The 18,384-nt window shown below is 41.6% G+C and overlaps 2 protein-coding genes across 3 annotated transcripts; both read left to right on the plus strand.

Moving 5' to 3' along the window:
* The first annotated feature begins 2,385 nt into the window (after positions 1-2,385).
* pmela (premelanosome protein a) lies at positions 2,386-12,035 on the plus strand. Its single transcript, XM_066673057.1, has 12 exons — positions 2,386-2,440; positions 3,775-3,870; positions 4,138-4,284; positions 5,381-5,521; positions 7,215-7,376; positions 7,697-8,011; positions 8,168-8,354; positions 8,430-8,953; positions 9,426-9,528; positions 10,942-11,147; positions 11,482-11,572; positions 11,885-12,035. The coding sequence occupies exons 1-12, from the start codon at positions 2,386-2,388 to the stop codon at positions 12,033-12,035; spliced, it is 2,178 nt and encodes a 725-aa protein (XP_066529154.1).
* A 2,752-nt stretch (positions 12,036-14,787) lies between these two features.
* cdk2 (cyclin dependent kinase 2) lies at positions 14,788-18,358 on the plus strand. 2 transcript variants are annotated; one of them, XM_066671447.1, is made up of 8 exons: positions 14,788-14,908; positions 15,093-15,242; positions 15,854-15,931; positions 16,068-16,188; positions 16,332-16,502; positions 16,625-16,726; positions 16,821-17,024; positions 17,152-18,358. In XM_066671447.1, exons 2-8 carry the CDS (start codon positions 15,118-15,120, stop codon positions 17,254-17,256), a joined length of 906 nt encoding a protein of 301 aa, XP_066527544.1. In that variant the 5' UTR covers positions 14,788-14,908; positions 15,093-15,117; the 3' UTR covers positions 17,257-18,358. The 2 variants fall into 2 exon arrangements, with proteins under 2 accessions (XP_066527544.1, XP_066527543.1); XM_066671446.1 differs by having other exon boundaries at positions 14,858-15,242; positions 17,152-18,357.
* The last annotated feature ends 26 nt before the right edge of the window (positions 18,359-18,384 follow it).

Below are 18,384 nucleotides of genomic sequence, written 5' to 3' on the forward strand. Positions count from 1 at the left end.
TTATTACATGTGTATAATTGGTGCATTGTTTCTAATGGTATATTTATTGTTGTATTACCGGTGATTGTGTTATTATTAGTATATTACTCATTCTATTGTTATTGGTGAATTGTTGGTCTGTTATTGGTGTGTTATTGTTATTTATGTGTTATTCTTGTTGTCTTGCTCAGATATATTTGTAGAACTGAGTGGAAAATACAAGGAATAAGATATAAACAAAGCCTTGAGAGTGTGTGCTTTTGTGTGAAAAGGGAAAACGAATTGTTGACAGTGTTGGCGAATGGAACCGGACGGCACTGTTTGACAAAACTGCCCAATTTACTCCTATTTTACCATCAGTGACTATAGATACTGGCAGGAAGTTAACAAAGACCTTAGTTTTAGTGTTTGTTGTTAGCTGTAGCTTTAAAGAACTTGGGGGTTACGTGAATAACGTTGATTCTCTCACGACAGCTGTGGCAGAGTGTGGTATATTCTGCAGCAAGTGAACAGTCAGTTCTTGATGGTGATGTCGGAAGAAGGAAAAATGAGTGAACGTAAAGAATAGAGTTGACAAAAGTGATCCAAGGGTTAATCAGCAGTAGGGTCATGTGCACTCAAGGCTCATTGATGCGCAAAGGAGGGAAAGGGTCAGCATGGGAACCCAGCTCCATATGCAGCAAGCATGTTCCAGCCTTCGCTCCCACGTACCTCAGAAAACCACTTCACCGACTGTCCCTCCTTGAACCTCGTTTGGCAGGTACCAACCCCTGCACAACCACACCCCACCTGCTGTTTCAAAGATGCTCTGCCAAAAATATTATGACCATCACCAGCACGGCACTGGTGAGAGTGCTTCAGATCCTTACGCTCGCACGTTTGTCCTGCTTCTAACATCGGCTCCAAGAACTGACTGCTCACTTGCCGCCTTAAATATCCCACTCGGTCAACAAGGGCCACTGTGACCACATCATAATTCATCTCTTTAATCTTTTAGCCGTTTAGTGTACATCCCTTTTCGAAACCGCAGAGTAGCTCCACACATTTCTTTATCAGTTTATCTGCCTCAAATAGAATAGAAAACAAATAGTAATTTTCAGCTGTAAAATGTGTGCACCTTTACTTAGAGTCATACGTCAGCGCCCAGAACCCTTTAGGAAAGCTATAGAGATACAGATCTTAGTGGGAACTAATAGAAAAGGCCTCATTGACCTCACCTAGATGTTTAGTCTGAATCATTAAAAAGAGACCAAACATGAAGCTATGAAAAAGAAATGAATACAAGGACTAAGAATAAGAACCTTAATTGGTAGAGGTTTGAAAAGACTTCATGGCTTGGAACTCATGGCCCAAGGCCAGGGAGGGAGACGAGGGAGAGCGAGCTGACGTCTGAATGGAGTAAAGCGTAATGTGGTGAAAGGATGGCATTGATGAGTCTACACGTACTCTCATCTTGTGACCCCCCATCCCCTGAGCTCCGAGGCTTTTCCCAGCATTTTCTCTCAGCAGCATGACCTGGAGAAGCAGCTCCCGCATTCCTGAGCTGCCATAATGCCGCCTTTCTTCTCAGAGCCACGGGTCTCTCGGTCCTAACGAGCTTCTAAGGCAGGTTCCCTGAGTGTGTCGATACGTACGAGAGAGAAACAACTGAGTGAATCGAGAAATAGCTAATTGTATTTGAGTGAAGGTGAGTGGGATGACCCTCCCTCTGCCCCATCACTCAGTGCACATCAGAATGGGGGAGTTAGTGTTCTCCTCCAAGCGTGGTGATCGCAAAGATGTTTGTAGAAAGATATCTTAAAGTAATGGGTGCTGCCTTCACTCTGCAAATGTGACCATGCTCAATGCCAAATGTGACCTGGAGTGGTATAAGGACCCCCAGAATAAGGTGGTGGAGCAGTGGAGTGTTGAACTTTGTGAAGGGTTAGTGTGCTTTGTGTGATCCAAAACTAATCATCCAATACTGCCAATACATTTTTGAGCTTGAATACAATCAAATTCTCACAGAAATGTTCCGAAATTTAGCATAAAGTCTTCCCAGAAAAGCGGAGCCTGTTACTTCACTCTGGTTTTAGCAGGTCATTGGAAATCCTGCTTTTCCTCACATTTACTTCAGGAGTCAAACCTGATCCGATCCAGTCCTGATTTAATACCTGCCGTTAATAATTATTAAAGGCTTTTCCTAATAATATAAAATTCTTAGTGATTAGCTGGACCCCGCTGGAAGAGAGCCTTGGGCCGAGGGGAGGAGCCGGGCATGATGTCAGTACTGGGGACGTTCTGGAGGCTGAGCCTCATTTAAAGAAGGTTTGTCTCACCTCAGGGGTCTCGAGTCGAAGCGTATCTCAGGGATTGTGCACGGGGGGCTTGCAGTTATTTTTGGGTGGGGGTTAATACTTTAACAGAATGAGGCCGACTCTCACGGTCCTGGCTTTGGTTCTTTCCTCAGCTGCAATCGCAAGTGAGTATGAGTTCATGTTCATTTCTTCAAGTGTAATGTGTTATTTTTATTGAATATTTGGTGGATGTAGTGGATAATGATGTGGATTTTAAAACAATAAGAAACTTAATGATCAGTTACAGGCATTTTCAGTGGTGCATTCTGTGGAAGACCTATTATTGAAATATATTTCACTCCCATAGGCATCTAACAGTGTCTATACCCTTCTGTCCAATGACATTCCATTTATTTATTTTGCATTGCACACTCATACTGTTTTTACTAAATACATTTTAATAGTATGTATTATTTATCTGATGTTACAATCGGTGTGTTTCCAAATCAGTTTTCTGTTCCAAAAAGTAGAAGGTTTTCAGTTTCAGAAGAACCACTTTTTAAATGTAAATAAAAGACCCTTCAAAAAAGTGTAATGAACTTTAATAATCCGACCCTGCAGGGGATGTGTTGACTTATTTTCACCAGCGGTGTCCGAGCTCCCATCCTCCTGAGCGTTCTGCGGATGTGCAGAGCTGATGTCTGAGGCTCTCTGATGCTTTCCTCATTCCTAAAGTTGGGATTATGATTGTAGGCGCTCAGCTGAGAATCACATGAAAGGGATTGAAGGATTGAGAGGAGTGTGACTCCCACTGCCAGGAACTCTGCAACCCCCTAGTACACCTCCATCTCCATCCAGTCTCACCAGCACACCCTACATCCACACGGCTAACTTAGTGAGATTAGAAGGAATTAGAGTCCAGTGTGTACGGATCTTCGATAAAGTCAGAGACCTTCATGTCCAGGCAAAATGGCTTTACCCCACATCGTCCAGAAAATTTATTTGTATCATAAAAAAAACACAGAAGAACCAGTGTGTGCTGTGTCTACATTTTGCCTACCTTTCTTTTCACAAGACTCCGCTCCAGAGCTCAGTCTTAGAAGTTGGTTGTACTTTCCATTTCTCAGAATGCCTCCTTAAAAATGGCGACTCAAATTCAAACATCAACACACAACCTCATTGTTTTCTGTCGTAAGTTCTTTTGTGTTTAGTGTGGACCTCTTCTCTCCAGCTTCACGTCCTTTCAGACCCACAGTGCTGAGTTGTTCTCGGAGATGAACGATGGACACAAACATCCGTGGATATGTTCACATTTGAAGCGAGAGTAGAACCTGGTTCTCTCCTCTCTCTCAAAGATGAAAGTGTTAAGTGTGTTTTTGGTGTGACAGCAGGTCTTTTTCCAAAACCTTTAACCATTTTTGAATTCCAGTTTCAGGAACTAATTTATTTTTCCTTTGACTCATCTTCTATAAGTGGACTGTCTTATATCTAAACCTCCCTGTTATTGCTGTGTTTTCAGGTTCTAGAACACGGTTCACTCGATATCGCTCATGGAATTCCCGGATGTATCCGGTGTGGAGAGACGGAGATCCCAGATACAGAGACTGCTGGAAAGGTACATCATTTACAGAATCAGTATATATTCATCTCCACTGAGTCACAGTAAATAACCAGTTCAGATTCCAAAATCATGCTTTAATAAATGTAATGTTAGTAATGAAATGTAAACTATTATTAATATCCAGAAGGCCTGGAAAAGCTATCTGAAAAGTGATTAAATCTGGAGAAAGAAAAGACAATGTTGCTATATTGGCGTATCTTAATATTTGTTACACAAAGGAAAGTTAATGTTCACCACATATTCACCTGTGTCTCATTTGAGGTGGAGAAGTGACGTTTGAGATCAAGAACGATTCCCCGACTCTGTTGGGATCAAAGACCACCTTCAGCATCGACGTCCACCCTCCTCAGAACCAGACGGTGCTTCCTGATGGTCAGGTGGTGTGGGACAGAAACTGCACCATAAACGGTCAGACACTTAGAACACTTACGATATCAGCTGTAGATATGAGTCATGTGACAGCACTGGGAGAGAGAGCCCAGCTTTTTTGGAGTTAGCCTTCTGCTCCAGTTCTCAGGGTCTTGGCTTTCAGTGTTTCTTTGAAATTTGGAACAAACAGACATTATATAACCTCCTTAACTTTCAGTGGAAGTCAATGTAAAATGATCTTATTCAGAGTTGTTTTGGAGCTCTTCTATTGGTTCATTCACCATGAGATTTACACACAGTGTGGAGGACAGCTGCTGTGTTGAAATGATGTAGTGAACTAAACACAGACACGGAGATAGGTGTTTGTCTTTGGACATCGACGATACGCAAATGAGAATTACACACGCTGCAGCAACAGTAGCTCCAGTGCTTAAAGGGTTAAATGTTAGCAATGTAAAGACCGTAAGCAAAGAGCATCCTCTTCATATTGTGGTCTGCATATTTTCAATTCTGTATATTCTAAGCATTAATCCAGTAATCCAAGACTAGTCTTTAATTCTTGTCTAGAACACGGGTCTTCGTTCATGACTGGAACTTTAAATCTACATCAATCATTTAATCTAAAGAACAATTCTATTTCCAATGTGAACAGAAAGTATTTAAAGTAATATTTTAGAAGGACATTATTATTATTATTTACTTTTACTATTATTTACTTTTACTATTATTATTTACTTATGTGTGTGTGTGTGTGTGAGTGTGTGTTGCCCTGTGAAGGACTGGCGCCCCCTCCAGGGTGTATTCCTGCCTTGCGCTCAATGATTCCAGGTAGACTCTGGACCCACCACGACCCTGAATTGGATAAGGGTTACAGATAATGAATGAATGAATGAATGAATGAATTACTGCTTCTACTCCTGCTACTATATCAGCCCTGTAATGCACATTATTACATGCCCTGTCTATGTTGTGCCCCACCTTGCTCCCACTAATTCCAGGGAGGCTTCAGACCCACCAGAGCCCTGATCAGGATGAAGTAGTTACAGAAAATAAATGAACCATTTATTCCTGTAAATGTAATACAGGTTTATTTGTAAATGTAATATATGTATATATAATTTATATTTCTCTTTAGGAACACAGTACACTGAAGGAGAGCCAGTTTACCCAGAGCTCGACACTCCACAGGAATGGACGGGTGTGTTCCCTGACGGTACACCATTCGCTACAACATCCACCAGAAAGCCACGCTACATCTTCGTGTGGAAGACCTGGGGTAATTTCAGAAATTCAGTTATATTTATCCTTTCAAGTCTGAAAGAATTCTTCAAATACTTCAAAAATAGTAACTATACAGGAGAAGGAAAAAGCGTATTCATTTTTAGTGAAAGTGAATGTAGAAGAGATTTTGTTCCACATAAAATTTTGGAGCATGTCTATTAGTGATTTAATGTTTTAATTGGATAGTGATGAAATGTAAATAAAAAACATCCTTTACTTTGACTGGAACTGAATGGAACTCTGAAATATTAAAGGAACTGTTTACCTTGGTCAGTTGAACTATATTTTTAAACAGAAGTAAAGGGATGCTGACACAGCTCCAGGGGCCTGGAGGTTGTGGGTTCGATTCCCGCTCCGGGTGACTGTCTGTGAGGAGTTGGTGTGTTCTCCCCGTGTCCGCGTGGGTTTCCTCCGGGTGACTGTCTGTGAGGAGTTGGTGTGTTCTCCCCGTGTCCGCGTGGGGTTTCCTCCGGGTGCTCCTGTGGGTATTCCTCCCACAGTCCAAAAACACACGTTGCAGGTGGATTGGCGACTCGAAAGTGTCCATAGGTGTGAGTGTGTGAGTGAATGTGTGTGTGTGTGTGTCTGTGTTGCCCTGTGAAGGACTGGCGTCCCCTCCAGGGTGTATTCCCGCCTTGCGCCCGATGATTCCAGGTAGGCTCTGGACCCCCCGCGACCCTAAATTGGATAAACGGTTACAGATAATGGATGAATGGATGGATAAAGGGATGCTGGTGTTTTCTTGTAGTTAATGAATATCTACGAAAACCGAGACACAAGGTTTGGTTTGTATGCTCTACTTAGAGGAACACTAGGTAGTAGTTTTTACATTAAAATTGAAGCTTCAAAATCATTGGTAGGAAAGCTCCCCCACCCCCTGCCCCCGCCTTGATTTCAGGACAGTGCTGTAAAGTGAATTACTCTCTGCAAAAATGCTAAGACATACCTAGTGTTGCTTTAAAGTACTTTGCCTTTTTTACTTCTCTGTCTCTCTCTCTCTCTCTTTCTCTCTCTCTCTCTCTCTATCTCTCTCTCTCTCTGTCTCTCCCTCTCTCTCTCTCTCTCCCTCTCTGTCTCTCTCTCTCTCTCTCAATTTTCAATTTCAATTTCAATAAGCTTTACTGGCATGACCATATTCATACATAGTATTGCCAAAGCATTAATACGATAACATGGAACATGAGTATCACAATTTTTTTTTTCTGTTATTATTAATATAATAATTAACAATCTTATAGAACTGTAATAATAAAAAGAACCAGTTAAAACAATTTATGTAATAAATAAATAATAATGTTATATATATATATATATATATATATATATATATATATATATATATATATATATATATATATAAAATAATAAATAAATAATATAAAGATATATAATGATAATAATAAAATAAATACATAAGTAAATAAAATTATAACAAAAATAAATGGTAGGAATGGTGAGAATGGTAACAGACAGGGCAATTGTGTGTGTGTGTGTGTATATGTGTGTTTGTGTATATATATATATATATATATATATATATATATATATATATTTATATATATTTATATATATATGTGTGTATATGTGTCTCTCTCTCTCACTTTCTCTCCCCCCCCTCTCTTTCTCTCTCTCTGTCTCTCTCTCTCTCTCTCTCTCTCTCTCTCTCTCTCTCTCTCTCTCTCTCTCAGGTCGGTATTGGCAGGTTGCTGATGGCCCGTCCTCTTCTCTGTCTATTGGAACTAATAACGTTCCTCTGGGCTCCTACAGCATGGAGATTGTGATCTACCACCTTCGAGGAAGAGACAAGTTCATTCCCCTGGGATATGCCTCCACACAGTTTTCTATCACAGGTGAGGGTTCTCAATGAATGGAGGATGTTTTGTGTCACACCAAACCTTCTAACTAGGGGATCCAACTAACTGCAAACACACAGCATCAGCAGTGAAAAGCACTGGCCAGTAGAGGGAGCTCTAGAAAACAGTCTGAGGTCACAGTGTACAATGACAAGTGTCAGAGGGTAAACAACCACAGCACTGGGCCAGAGAGAAATCAAATTCCCACAGCAATGTTCCTAAGTCTGGCTATGAATGCTCTTAATTTCAGAAGTGATGTTTGAAAGGAGGTGCCCACAAACGTCTGGATCTATAACAATGTTTCTTTCCTTCCCTAGATCAAGTTCCCTTCTCAGTGACTCTGTCTCAGATCGGTGATGTTAACCAGGCCGATCAGAGCTTCATCCAGAACCGACCTGTTTTATTCAGTATCAGCCTCCACGACCCGAGCCAGTACCTCAGTGGCTCTGATGTCACCTTCAACTGGGACTTCGGGGACAGCAGTGGGACCCTTATCTCCAGGGAGCCTTCCGTCAGCCACACGTACCTCTCCGCCGGTTCTTTCAGACCTCAGGTGGTCCTGATGGCTGCCATCCCAAACGGATGTGATCCCAACCCAACACTTCCTCCTGCTCCTGGTGTGGTATCCACAGGTGAGTTTTAGAAGAATAGTTGAGCCAGAAACTGAATTTCTTAAATACCCCACTCACACTCACTCACTTAGTTACTCGCTCACATTTAATAAACTGCTCCACTTGGGGCACCACTGAGAGCGTTGTATAAATAACACTGTGTATCCATTTTCATAGGAGTTCCAGTTGTTGATCCATCTCTCGCTGGAGTGGTGGTGGAGCCTTCAGTAAATCCGGCTCTCCTTGCACCTACTGCAGATATTGCTCTGGCCGTTCCTGGCTCTGAGGCTCCCAATGATATTGCTTTAGCTGCCTCTCCTGAGCCAGCTGCCTCTGTGGCTCCAGTGGCAGCTAATGACTTGGCAGTGGACACAGCAGAAGTAGCCGTAGGAACAGAAGCAGTTGCAGATGGCACTGATGCCCAAGAAGTTGCTGTTGTCGCTGAAGATACAGCTACAGTTGCTGTTGTGGCAGCAGACGAGGCAGCAGATGGCCTTGAAGTTATCAATGCTGCTGTCTCTGTTGCACCAGAAACAGAGACAGCAGGAGAGGGCACTGTCCTTCCTGAAGCAACTGCTGCAGACACTACAGTTGTAGAGCAAACAGCAGCTGCCGAAGAACCGGCTGTTGAGGCCGTTATCACCAACGCTGCCACAGATGCCTCCGTTATTGAAGTTGTGCCTTCCATGGTGCCTGCAGTTGAGGGTGAAGTGGTGGAAGTGGTGAATGAAGGTGCTGTAGATGAGGCAGAAATTGTAGAGACTGTCGTGAACGAAGTTACTGCAGCCGTGCCCTCTAATCCTCCGGCCACAGTGAATGAGATCATAGCTGAAGTGGACGCAGGTACAGAGACTCCTCAGGTCGCTCTGGTCGTCGTGAAGCGGCAGGTTCCAGAAATTCAAGCAGAGGGAAACTGTATGGTTTACCGCTACGGTTCCTTCTCCACCAATTTGGATGTTGTTCGTGAGTGTTTATATATATTCTTTTTCATCGAATGCTTACTCATATTCAGATAGCATATTTATTCTGGCCCTTGTCTGGCCCACAATGTCCTCCATTTTAATGGTCAGCTTACCATATGGATTGACGGCACCCGAGCAAGCCCCTCCCACTTGCTGCGAGAGGCACATAAACACCAAAGCAGGGTCATACCCAGTTAGTCATAGCCAGCACAGCCATGTCTTTGCCAAAAGTGGGCCAGATCTGTGCTGTAACATGTGGCAGTATGAGCATTTTTACTTTGTAGGCCATGTTTGGTGCACATGTAGTTTGTCACCTCTAACAGCGTAAAAAGAAATGGTTGTTTAGGCTTAAACAGTACTGCAAATCTCTGAAAATAAAGTGTACATCCATCCGTCTGCAGCACAGACAAAAAGATTTCAGAATCTCACACAGAATGTAATACTCTGATAACGTCCTGTGGTCTGTTTTTCAGAGGGTATTGAGAGTGTGGAGATTGTGGAGGTGAATAATGTCGCAGTTCTGGCCGCAGAGATGGAGCAGAATGCTGTGGATCTCACCATCACCTGCCAGGGCAGGTCAGTGCTGTAATCACACACTTAATAAAACAATCAATCATATTCTCCCACTGTAAAGAGCATAAAGTGTTTCATTCAGGGACTACAGGGCAATTTGTTTCTTTATCTTGTGTGAGTTGCTGTTTATGAAAAAATATCTTGAAAAATTATAAATAATCACGTTTATAAGAAGGGGCGGCATGGTGGTGCAGCAGGTAGGTGTTGTAGTCACACAGCTCCAGGGTCCTGGAGGTTGTGGGTTCGAGTCCCGCTCTGGGTGACTGTCTGTGAGGAGTGTGGTGGGTTCTCCCTGTGTCTGCGTGGGTTTCCTCCGGGTGACTGTCTGTGAGGAGTGTGGTGTGTTCTCCCTGTGTCTGCGTGGGTTTCCTCCGGGTGACTGTCTGTGAGGAGTGTGGTGTGTTCTCTCTGTGTCTGTGTGGGTTTCCTCCAAGTGACTGTCTGTGAGGAGTGTGGTGTGTTCTCCCTGTGTCTGCGTGGGTTTCCTCCGGGTGACTGTCTGTGAGGAGTGTGGTGTGTTCTCCCTGTGTCTGCGTGGGTTTCCTCCGGGTGACTGTCTGTGAGGAGTGTGGTGTGTTCTCTCTGTGTCTGTGTGGGTTTCCTCCAAGTGACTGTCTGTGAGGAGTGTGGTGTGTTCTCCCTGTGTCTGCGTGGGTTTCCTCTGGGTGACTGTCTGTGAGGAGTTTGGTGTGTTCTCCCTGTGTCTGCGTGGGTTTCCTCTGGGTGACTGTCTGTGAGGAGTGTGGTGTGTTCTCCCTGTGTCTGCGTGGGTTTCCTCCGGGTGACTGTCTGTGAGGAGTGTGGTGTGTTCTCCCTGTGTCTGCGTGGGTTTCCTCTGGGTGACTGTCTGTGAGGAGTTTGGTGTGTTCTCCCTGTGTCTGCGTGGGTTTCCTCCGGGTGACTGTCTGTGAGGAGTGTGGTGTGTTCTCTCTGTGTCTGCGTGGGTTTCCTCCTGGTGACTGTCTGTGAGGAGTGTGGTGTGTTCTCCCTGTGTCTGCGTGGGTTTTCTCCGGGTGACTGTCTGTGAGGAGTGTGGTGTGTTCTCCCTGTGTCTGTGTGGGTTTCCTCCAGGTGGTCTGGTTTCCTCCCACAGTCCAAAAACACATGTTGGTAGGTGGACTCAAAAGTGTCCGTAGGTGTGAGCGTGCCACCCTGTAAAGGAATGGCACCCCCTGCAGGGTGTGTTTCTGCATTGCGCCCAGAGATTCGGGGTAGGCCCCAGACCCACCACCGCCCTGAACTGGATAAGAGCTTACAGAAAATGAATGAATGAATGAATGAAATTACTTATTGCGCCTTTAACATCTAGCCAGGTAAAACATTTTCACGGTTGATACAGTTAAACATTGATGCTTCAAAGCCCATTGAATAAATGAATGAATGAATGAACAAACCTACATTTTTTTCTCTCTGCAGCTTGCCGAATGAGGTATGCACAGTGTTGTCCGATGCTGACTGCATCAGTCCATTTCAGACTGTGTGTAACAGCGTCACTCCCTCCTCCGAGTGTCAGATGATCCTCCGTCAGTTCTTTAACAACTCAGGGACTTTCTGCATTAATGTCTCCCTCACCAATGATGTCAGCTTTGCTGTGACCAGCGCCAGGGTCAGCGTCACCGTGGGTAAGGGACTCTATTGTGGAAATATCTGAGGCTGGGGAAAGATTTGCTGGAACAGATGCAGTATCTTTAGTAATGTTCCACAGAGCTGGACTCTCAGAAATGTAATTAAGTCATCAGCAGTGTATCTGGTAACATTTAAGGTTGTGTCACACACACATGAACTTTCTATTGGTTAATGCCACCTTTATGAGAAGTGAGAATTCAAATTTACCATTGACCCTTGACATTTTATTCAGTGATGTTTAGTTCCTGTTTCTCTTTGCTGTGTTTAATTTGATTGTATTCTGTATCATATTGTATTGTATTATATTGGCTAATGTTCTTTTTAATGCAGATTCAGGTTCCAGTGCCGGAGGAGCTGTTACTGCAGTGCTGGGTGTTCTGGTGATCATCTGTGCTGTGGGTGGCATCGCACTGACGTACAGGTTTGTTCATCAGCTACAACCTCTTACTAGCTAACTTACTGTGAGCCTGAATTCGGTCAAGAAAAGATGATGATGAATACTCACCCTTTACAATCACATGGCTTTAACACAGAAATGGCCATAACATGACTAAGAGTTAATAACTGTAACTGTAACCATGTTACATCTTTTTCCACCATTAGAACTTTGCAGTATCACCCTCTGAATGATTCAGGATTCAGAAAAAAACAGCTAAGACCTGGATTCAGTACATGTTCATGACTTCAGAGGTCATTCACAGTAACTTTATTAATATATGTGTAATTTCCTCAGGAAATGTAAGCAGTATCACCTCCTGAGGGAGGACCCAGAGAGCAGTGCGGGGAACTCCGGCTGGACCTCGGTGCCATTGCTACTGTGGAATCTTTTGAGCCGACATTCAAATGGCGAGAGCCGTCCACTTCTTCAGGGACGAGTTGTGTGAACGTCACTAAAAACACAGTTAATACAGCCACAAAACATGAGGAAGAAACATAAAACTGATATTTACACACAGTCTGTTAGAGAATTCCTACAGAAATACTGACAAAAACCACATATCTCCAGATGGCCACTTAAAAGAAGTGTGAGACAAATGTGTTATTTTTAATGTTTAATGATTGAAAAGGAAAAAAAAACATGATTTATGATCCAGTTAATTTTGAAGCTTTTCATTTGGTCTGTTCCTCATGACATTTTAGCGCAGAAACTGAACAGTGTTAGGTCCTGACACAGGCAACATTGGATTTTAATGCACACTTCAAATTTGTATACACCTGTACGCTTCAAATAAAGTGGAAAACATGAGCAATAACCTGGCGAGGCCAGAAACAAATGAATAACTAATGCACTTCATTATAAATATTTAACTCGTTTTAAAGAACAGCTGATATTTTAAATGAAGTCACGAATAGAGATACATAGAGAGGTTCTTTGTCCGACAGAGACAATATGTATGCTATGCAGTACTACACAGCACACTGTGGACATTCCAAGAACAAAACACGTAAATAAAGTGTATAGAGCACATGTTTCTAACATCATCTTCTAAATGTATTGATTATTATTTGAAATAAGTGAATGAAAGCATCTTGCTTCATCCCAAGCGCTGTTTCTTAGTGAACCACATTAAAACTGACCACACAGAGGTTAGAGTAATAACTTATTTACTGACAGATAATGTATAGTTAACTCAGTATATGTTATAGTTGATTGTGATGTAGGAAGTAATAGCTGTTATAATAAAAAACATGTTTCATGCTTTATGTCTCTGGACAATATCACACTGAAGACTTGTCATGGAATTAAAACCTTTGCTGGAATCTGTTCTGTTTCTGATTTTTTTTTTTTATGGCTGCATTTATTTATACGGGAAATCTCAACGGACAGTTATTTATACAACATTTCTTAAGAATCTAAGGGCATTAACACAATTTTCATTCGCTTTTGATTCAGTACAAGCCTTTACTCTTCTGTGAAAACAATGTTCTAAATGTTGGAACATTTCTGAAGCACTATGATGGCCTTTGAGGTCCGGTAATGATGGTAATGATGCTGGATGTTTAGTGCTCGTAAGGATGGAGCTCTATCACTCCAGAGAAAGTCTCACAGGGTTTGTGGGGATTTAGAGCCATCGTGCCTGTGCTTGACACCCAGTACGTTAACTCTAAGGTCATGTGCAGCTGCTCCAGAGTGTCCCATTTCATTGCATGCTTTTCGATGGAGTTGATACAAATGTTGGGTTTAGAACTGAACATCTGTGTCAGCAATGAGCACACATTATATAACTTAAGTAAATAATTATATGGGTGTCTACAAAGCTTTGATATAGTGATATAGAGGCGTAGAGACCCTGAAAGGCCCAGTGCTAAGCCATATAGACAAGGGATGATAAATTCAGCATGGGTGGAACCACATAATTATACTCTTCATGCATACCTTTTCTTCAGAGTGTGGATTATGGAATATATATAAATGGGTAGCACTCCACTGAACACATTTCACAGACCTATAATTTGAAAGATTTTATTCCTGAAACTTGAAACTTCACAGCGATTTTGTACTTAATGTTGAATCAAGCACAGACACAAGTTTCTATATCTTGGATCAATATCTTTTTTTTTTTTGTATAAAATCTTCCTCAATCTAAAGACTTAAAAATGTATTGTTTCCCCTTTTGTTCAATGTTTTTTAAATGTCTGAGAAAAAACAAATATATGTAAATATTATTATTATTTTGTGAGACGTAGCTGAAAAATGATTCTGGTGGAACCCTATTTTACCATTATATCCGTCACATATAAAAACTCAGTAGATGAAAGGTCCCTGGTTGTTGTTATTAGAGGGTGACCAGACGTCCTCTTTTACCCGGACATGTCCTCTTTTTTAGACTTAAAAAATGTCCGGCCAGAATTTCACAAACGTCCGGCATTTTGTTTTTCTAGCGCTTACATAGAACTTCGAGAAGTTTCGTTCACAAACTAGTCCCGCCCTCTCCTACTCCGATTGGTTCGCTTAATGAGAAGGGAGCGTGGTGAAGTAGCCTAAAATCTTCTGATTGGACGGTCTGACTGTAGAGATACAGTTATTGGTCGATAACCTTCTCTGTAAACATTTAATTGGTCAGTCTGCACGTCTGTAGTTCTTGTTTACGTCAGGCAAAGCTCGTCTCGAGCAGCTATACCGAAACGTAAATGTAAGTTCTCGGACGAATTAAAAAAAGAAATTCCCATGTTTTCCCATGTGTAGCAAATAAAGGTGTAAAGGACCTAAAAGCACACATAGGTTCAGCTAAGCATTACCCCCCACTCCCCCCAAGACGTGTCCTCTTCTTCACCATCTCAGATCTGGTCACCCTAATAGTGCGTTGTTTGGAAACCTCGCTCTCTAACGTTAACGTTAATCAAATGTTGTTTCACATCATTATCATTATAAATGCAGTATTTTACTGACTTATTTACACAGGAATCAGCTTATAGTAATCTATTATTTTGGGTTTGGGGTGGGCTTTGACTCAGCAAATATGTCTGTCCCCCTGTTTATGTATCTGTTTCTGTGTTAAAGTTCAGCAGCATAGTTATGGAAGCAGTTGTGCTGCCAGCCTGCCCCTGAGTGTCCTCTTTTTTGAAAACCCAAATATGGTCACCCTATAATAGATGACGTTTTAAAGACAGATATATCTTCAGAAAGAGGTAGAACTCCCCCTTTAGTCCGACAGGTGGCGATGTTAGTGCTTTATCCGCCCTTAACAAGAGAGAGAAGGAGGAAATACGCCGCTTTGTTTTGAGGGCGTGTTTTAGTCGAACGCGGGAACTGGCGGTTCGTTTTTCTTTTAGCAAAGAGCACTTCCCTCAACTGCTCTCGGGTTGTTTTTGCCAGGCGAAACAACCTTTAGATATGTTTTAACGTAACACCAGCTCAATCTGGTGGATATTTCAGTGCTTTATATTTGACGCTCCTAGCTCATTTGGGGCAAAAGTTTTATTGTTGCTCTTTTCCCCAGGAATAGACGGGGGGAAAATACCCGTATGTCTGAAATGGAGTCCTTTCAAAAAGTGGAAAAGATTGGAGAGGGCACATACGGGGTTGTGTATAAAGCCAAAAACAAAATCACCGGAGAAACCGTAGCTCTGAAGAAAATCAGACTGGACACGTAAGTAAATGACAGCGGAGAAATAACCGCTAACCGTTACCTAAATAGATATCACTACCGTTTACCCCCGAATTATCCGTTCCACCTTAAATTGATTGGGCGCCTCAATGTAACGGCTGCATTATTTAAGGGGGAACGGAAAATTCGTCTAAGAAGCCATCAACGTCTGCAGTCAGGTTCAGTCGAGATGGAGACGTGTCTTTGTTTGGCAAAGAACTAAACTCGTATTTATAAGCTGTGCAAAATTCTGACACCCCCCTCCCACAAACCATAACGCTGTTACTTTTGAAGTGAGCATTTATCACTGAAGTAAATATTAAAAACACAGGACTGGTCGTTTTAATAACAGAATAAAATGATTTTCACCGTGTGTTTTGACTATATACTACACAACAAAACTCGAATCGTTCATTTTGTTGCCTGTGATTTTTTTCTTTGTCATGCTAACATTTTATAACAACTTTTTAGTCGTTTTAGCTTCTAAGTTCTATTTTGAAAAAGCAGAAACCCAACACCACAGCCAAACTAATCCCCTCAAGGCTTTTCCGTTTGACAGAATGGAGGTCACTCCTCAGTGAAGGACTAATATTTCTGTTCTCTTTATTACTCAGTGAAACTGAAGGTGTTCCCAGCACAGCCATCCGAGAAATATCTCTGCTGAAGGAGCTCAATCATCCTAATATTGTCAAGTATGTTGTAAACAAGGCAGCTGGATATTCTTAAGCCTAGTCACTGTTACTGTACTGGATCTAGATATACAGTATAGGTCCTAGTGTACAGACATCACTGTGTGGCCTGATGCTCATGTGGACTTTACCTTCACAGGCTACTTGATGTCATCCACACAGAAAATAAACTTTACCTGGTGTTTGAATTTCTTCACCAAGACCTCAAGAAGTTTATGGACTCCTCCTCTGTCACTGGAATATCTCTTCCACTTGTCAAAGTAAGTGTGGCTCCCACAAGACGTGGAAAAAACCTTTGAATTTAAGGTGCTTTTCCACTGCAAATGTCATGTTATGGACTTTCTGTACATTGTGTGTGTTGTTTTAGCGTGATATTTAACCGTAAACATGATTGTTTCTTCAGAGCTATCTGTTCCAGCTGCTGCAGGGCCTGGCATTCTGTCACTCTCACAGAGTACTGCACAGAGACCTGAAACCTCAGAATCTTCTCATTAACGCTCAAGGAGAGATCAAATTAGCGGACTTTGGGCTGGCCCGGGCTTTTGGAGTTCCGGTACGGACGTATACTCATGAGGTGCGTAAGGGATTTGTTGGACCTTCTCAAAAATTGTTTGTAGGACTGTGACTATAGAATGTATTAGTAACAAAGTAATGTCTGTCTAAAGTTGTGTATATTTCTATTGTTTTGCCTCCTAGGTTGTAACTTTATGGTACAGAGCTCCAGAGATTCTCCTCGGATGTAAATATTATTCCACAGCAGTTGACATCTGGAGTTTGGGATGTATTTTTGCTGAAATGGTAAGTGGCTGCTGTTGGCTTTTGTTATTATTAGTTTGAAGGTAAGTTTTAACATGGAACCTGAGTGTGTTTGGTCTCTTTAACTTTTTGTCAGATTACTCGGAGGGCCTTGTTTCCCGGAGATTCTGAAATTGATCAGCTTTTCCGGATTTTCCGAACTCTCGGGACACCCGACGAGTCGGTGTGGCCAGGAGTGACGTTGATGCCCGACTACAAGCCTTCCTTCCCAAAGTGGGCTCTTCAGGACCTGGCTAAAGTAGTGCCCCCTTTGGATGACGATGGCAGGGATCTCCTTGGGGTACGAGCTTCATGCGTCTTGTCCTGATTAATATGTATATTATTCATAAATATTACAACAAAGCACGGTCACTTATATGATGAGTTTTGAGTGCGGTTCTACAGTTTTTGTTCTGATTTCCTTACAGCAAATGCTGAACTACGATCCCAATAAGAGAATTTCAGCCAAAAACGCTCTCCTTCATCGATTCTTCCGAGACGTCACCATGCCTTTGCCCCCTTTGAGGCTTTGAAAACAGCATAAAATAAATGGACTGATGCAGGCTGTAGTGGACCAGGACCGTTTTTTCTGAAGAATTTCCTTCTGTAACCCAGAGAATGTTCTGCATACAAGGACATTTTTTCAATAACAGTTAAAATAGCCAAAGCTGAGATTCTGTGAAGAATGTTCCCAATTACATTAACGTGTTTTGTTATATATGTCTATACCAGCATAGGTTCGAAATGTTTTCAGGGAATATTCACCTGAGTATAGTTCAAAAAGAAAGAAATGCCTTCAGACAATTCTATAATGCACCAGCTCCTATAAATATTTATTTTGGAAGCCTTCAAACCTTTCCATTTTCAAAGTTCAGAATATTTTTGTAATTGGTGATTTTATGCCAAGTATGGCACTTTTATCCATGTTTGTTATGTATACATAAACTTGTTTAAAAAGCTGTTTTGAATACTTGATTTTCCATGGCACATGGATCGTCACGTTAAACTTGCACAAGTAGGACATTAACAAGGTGTTAAATAGCTAAGAGTTTCTGTTTCTCTTAATATTGGCGCTGCCCAATAGAAACAACCATGTTTTCGTGGATGTTAAGTTGATTACATCATTTGAGCACAGCCACTGCCTTCCTGTTGTGTGACAGTTTCATGATGAATGGACCAATAGAATCTTTTACATTGATATCCAGTGTAAGTTAAGTATTTTTGTTCTCCTGTAAAGTTAATAATTCTGAGATGCATGTTTTTCAATGGACAGCAACAGTATGATGCTTGATGCTTTACTGAACTTGTAGTCTTTAAAGTCTACCTCCATTTTATATTGTTTCAAGTCTACCTCCATTTTTTTTAAGAACTGATGATAATTCAGATGCTTCTTTGTATTTTAAAAAAGAAATGAAAACAGGTAGATAATTATTTTTGTTAATATATTTACATGGTAACAAAGGGGAAACTAAAAAATTAATGTAGAACTAACTTGTGACAAAGTGTAGGCACAGTTTATAAGTAAATAGGGTTCTACAAATACAACTCGAGAAATGAAACAAAGTTAAGTAAAATCATTGAAATATTAAAATATATTTTATCAAAGTTAACGAGTTATTTTAATAGGGAAAATCATTTTTCTAAACGTATAAATCTGAAAT

Source organism: Hoplias malabaricus, chromosome 5, assembly GCF_029633855.1.
Source record: "Hoplias malabaricus isolate fHopMal1 chromosome 5, fHopMal1.hap1, whole genome shotgun sequence".
Taxonomy (NCBI): Eukaryota; Metazoa; Chordata; class Actinopteri; order Characiformes; family Erythrinidae; genus Hoplias; species Hoplias malabaricus.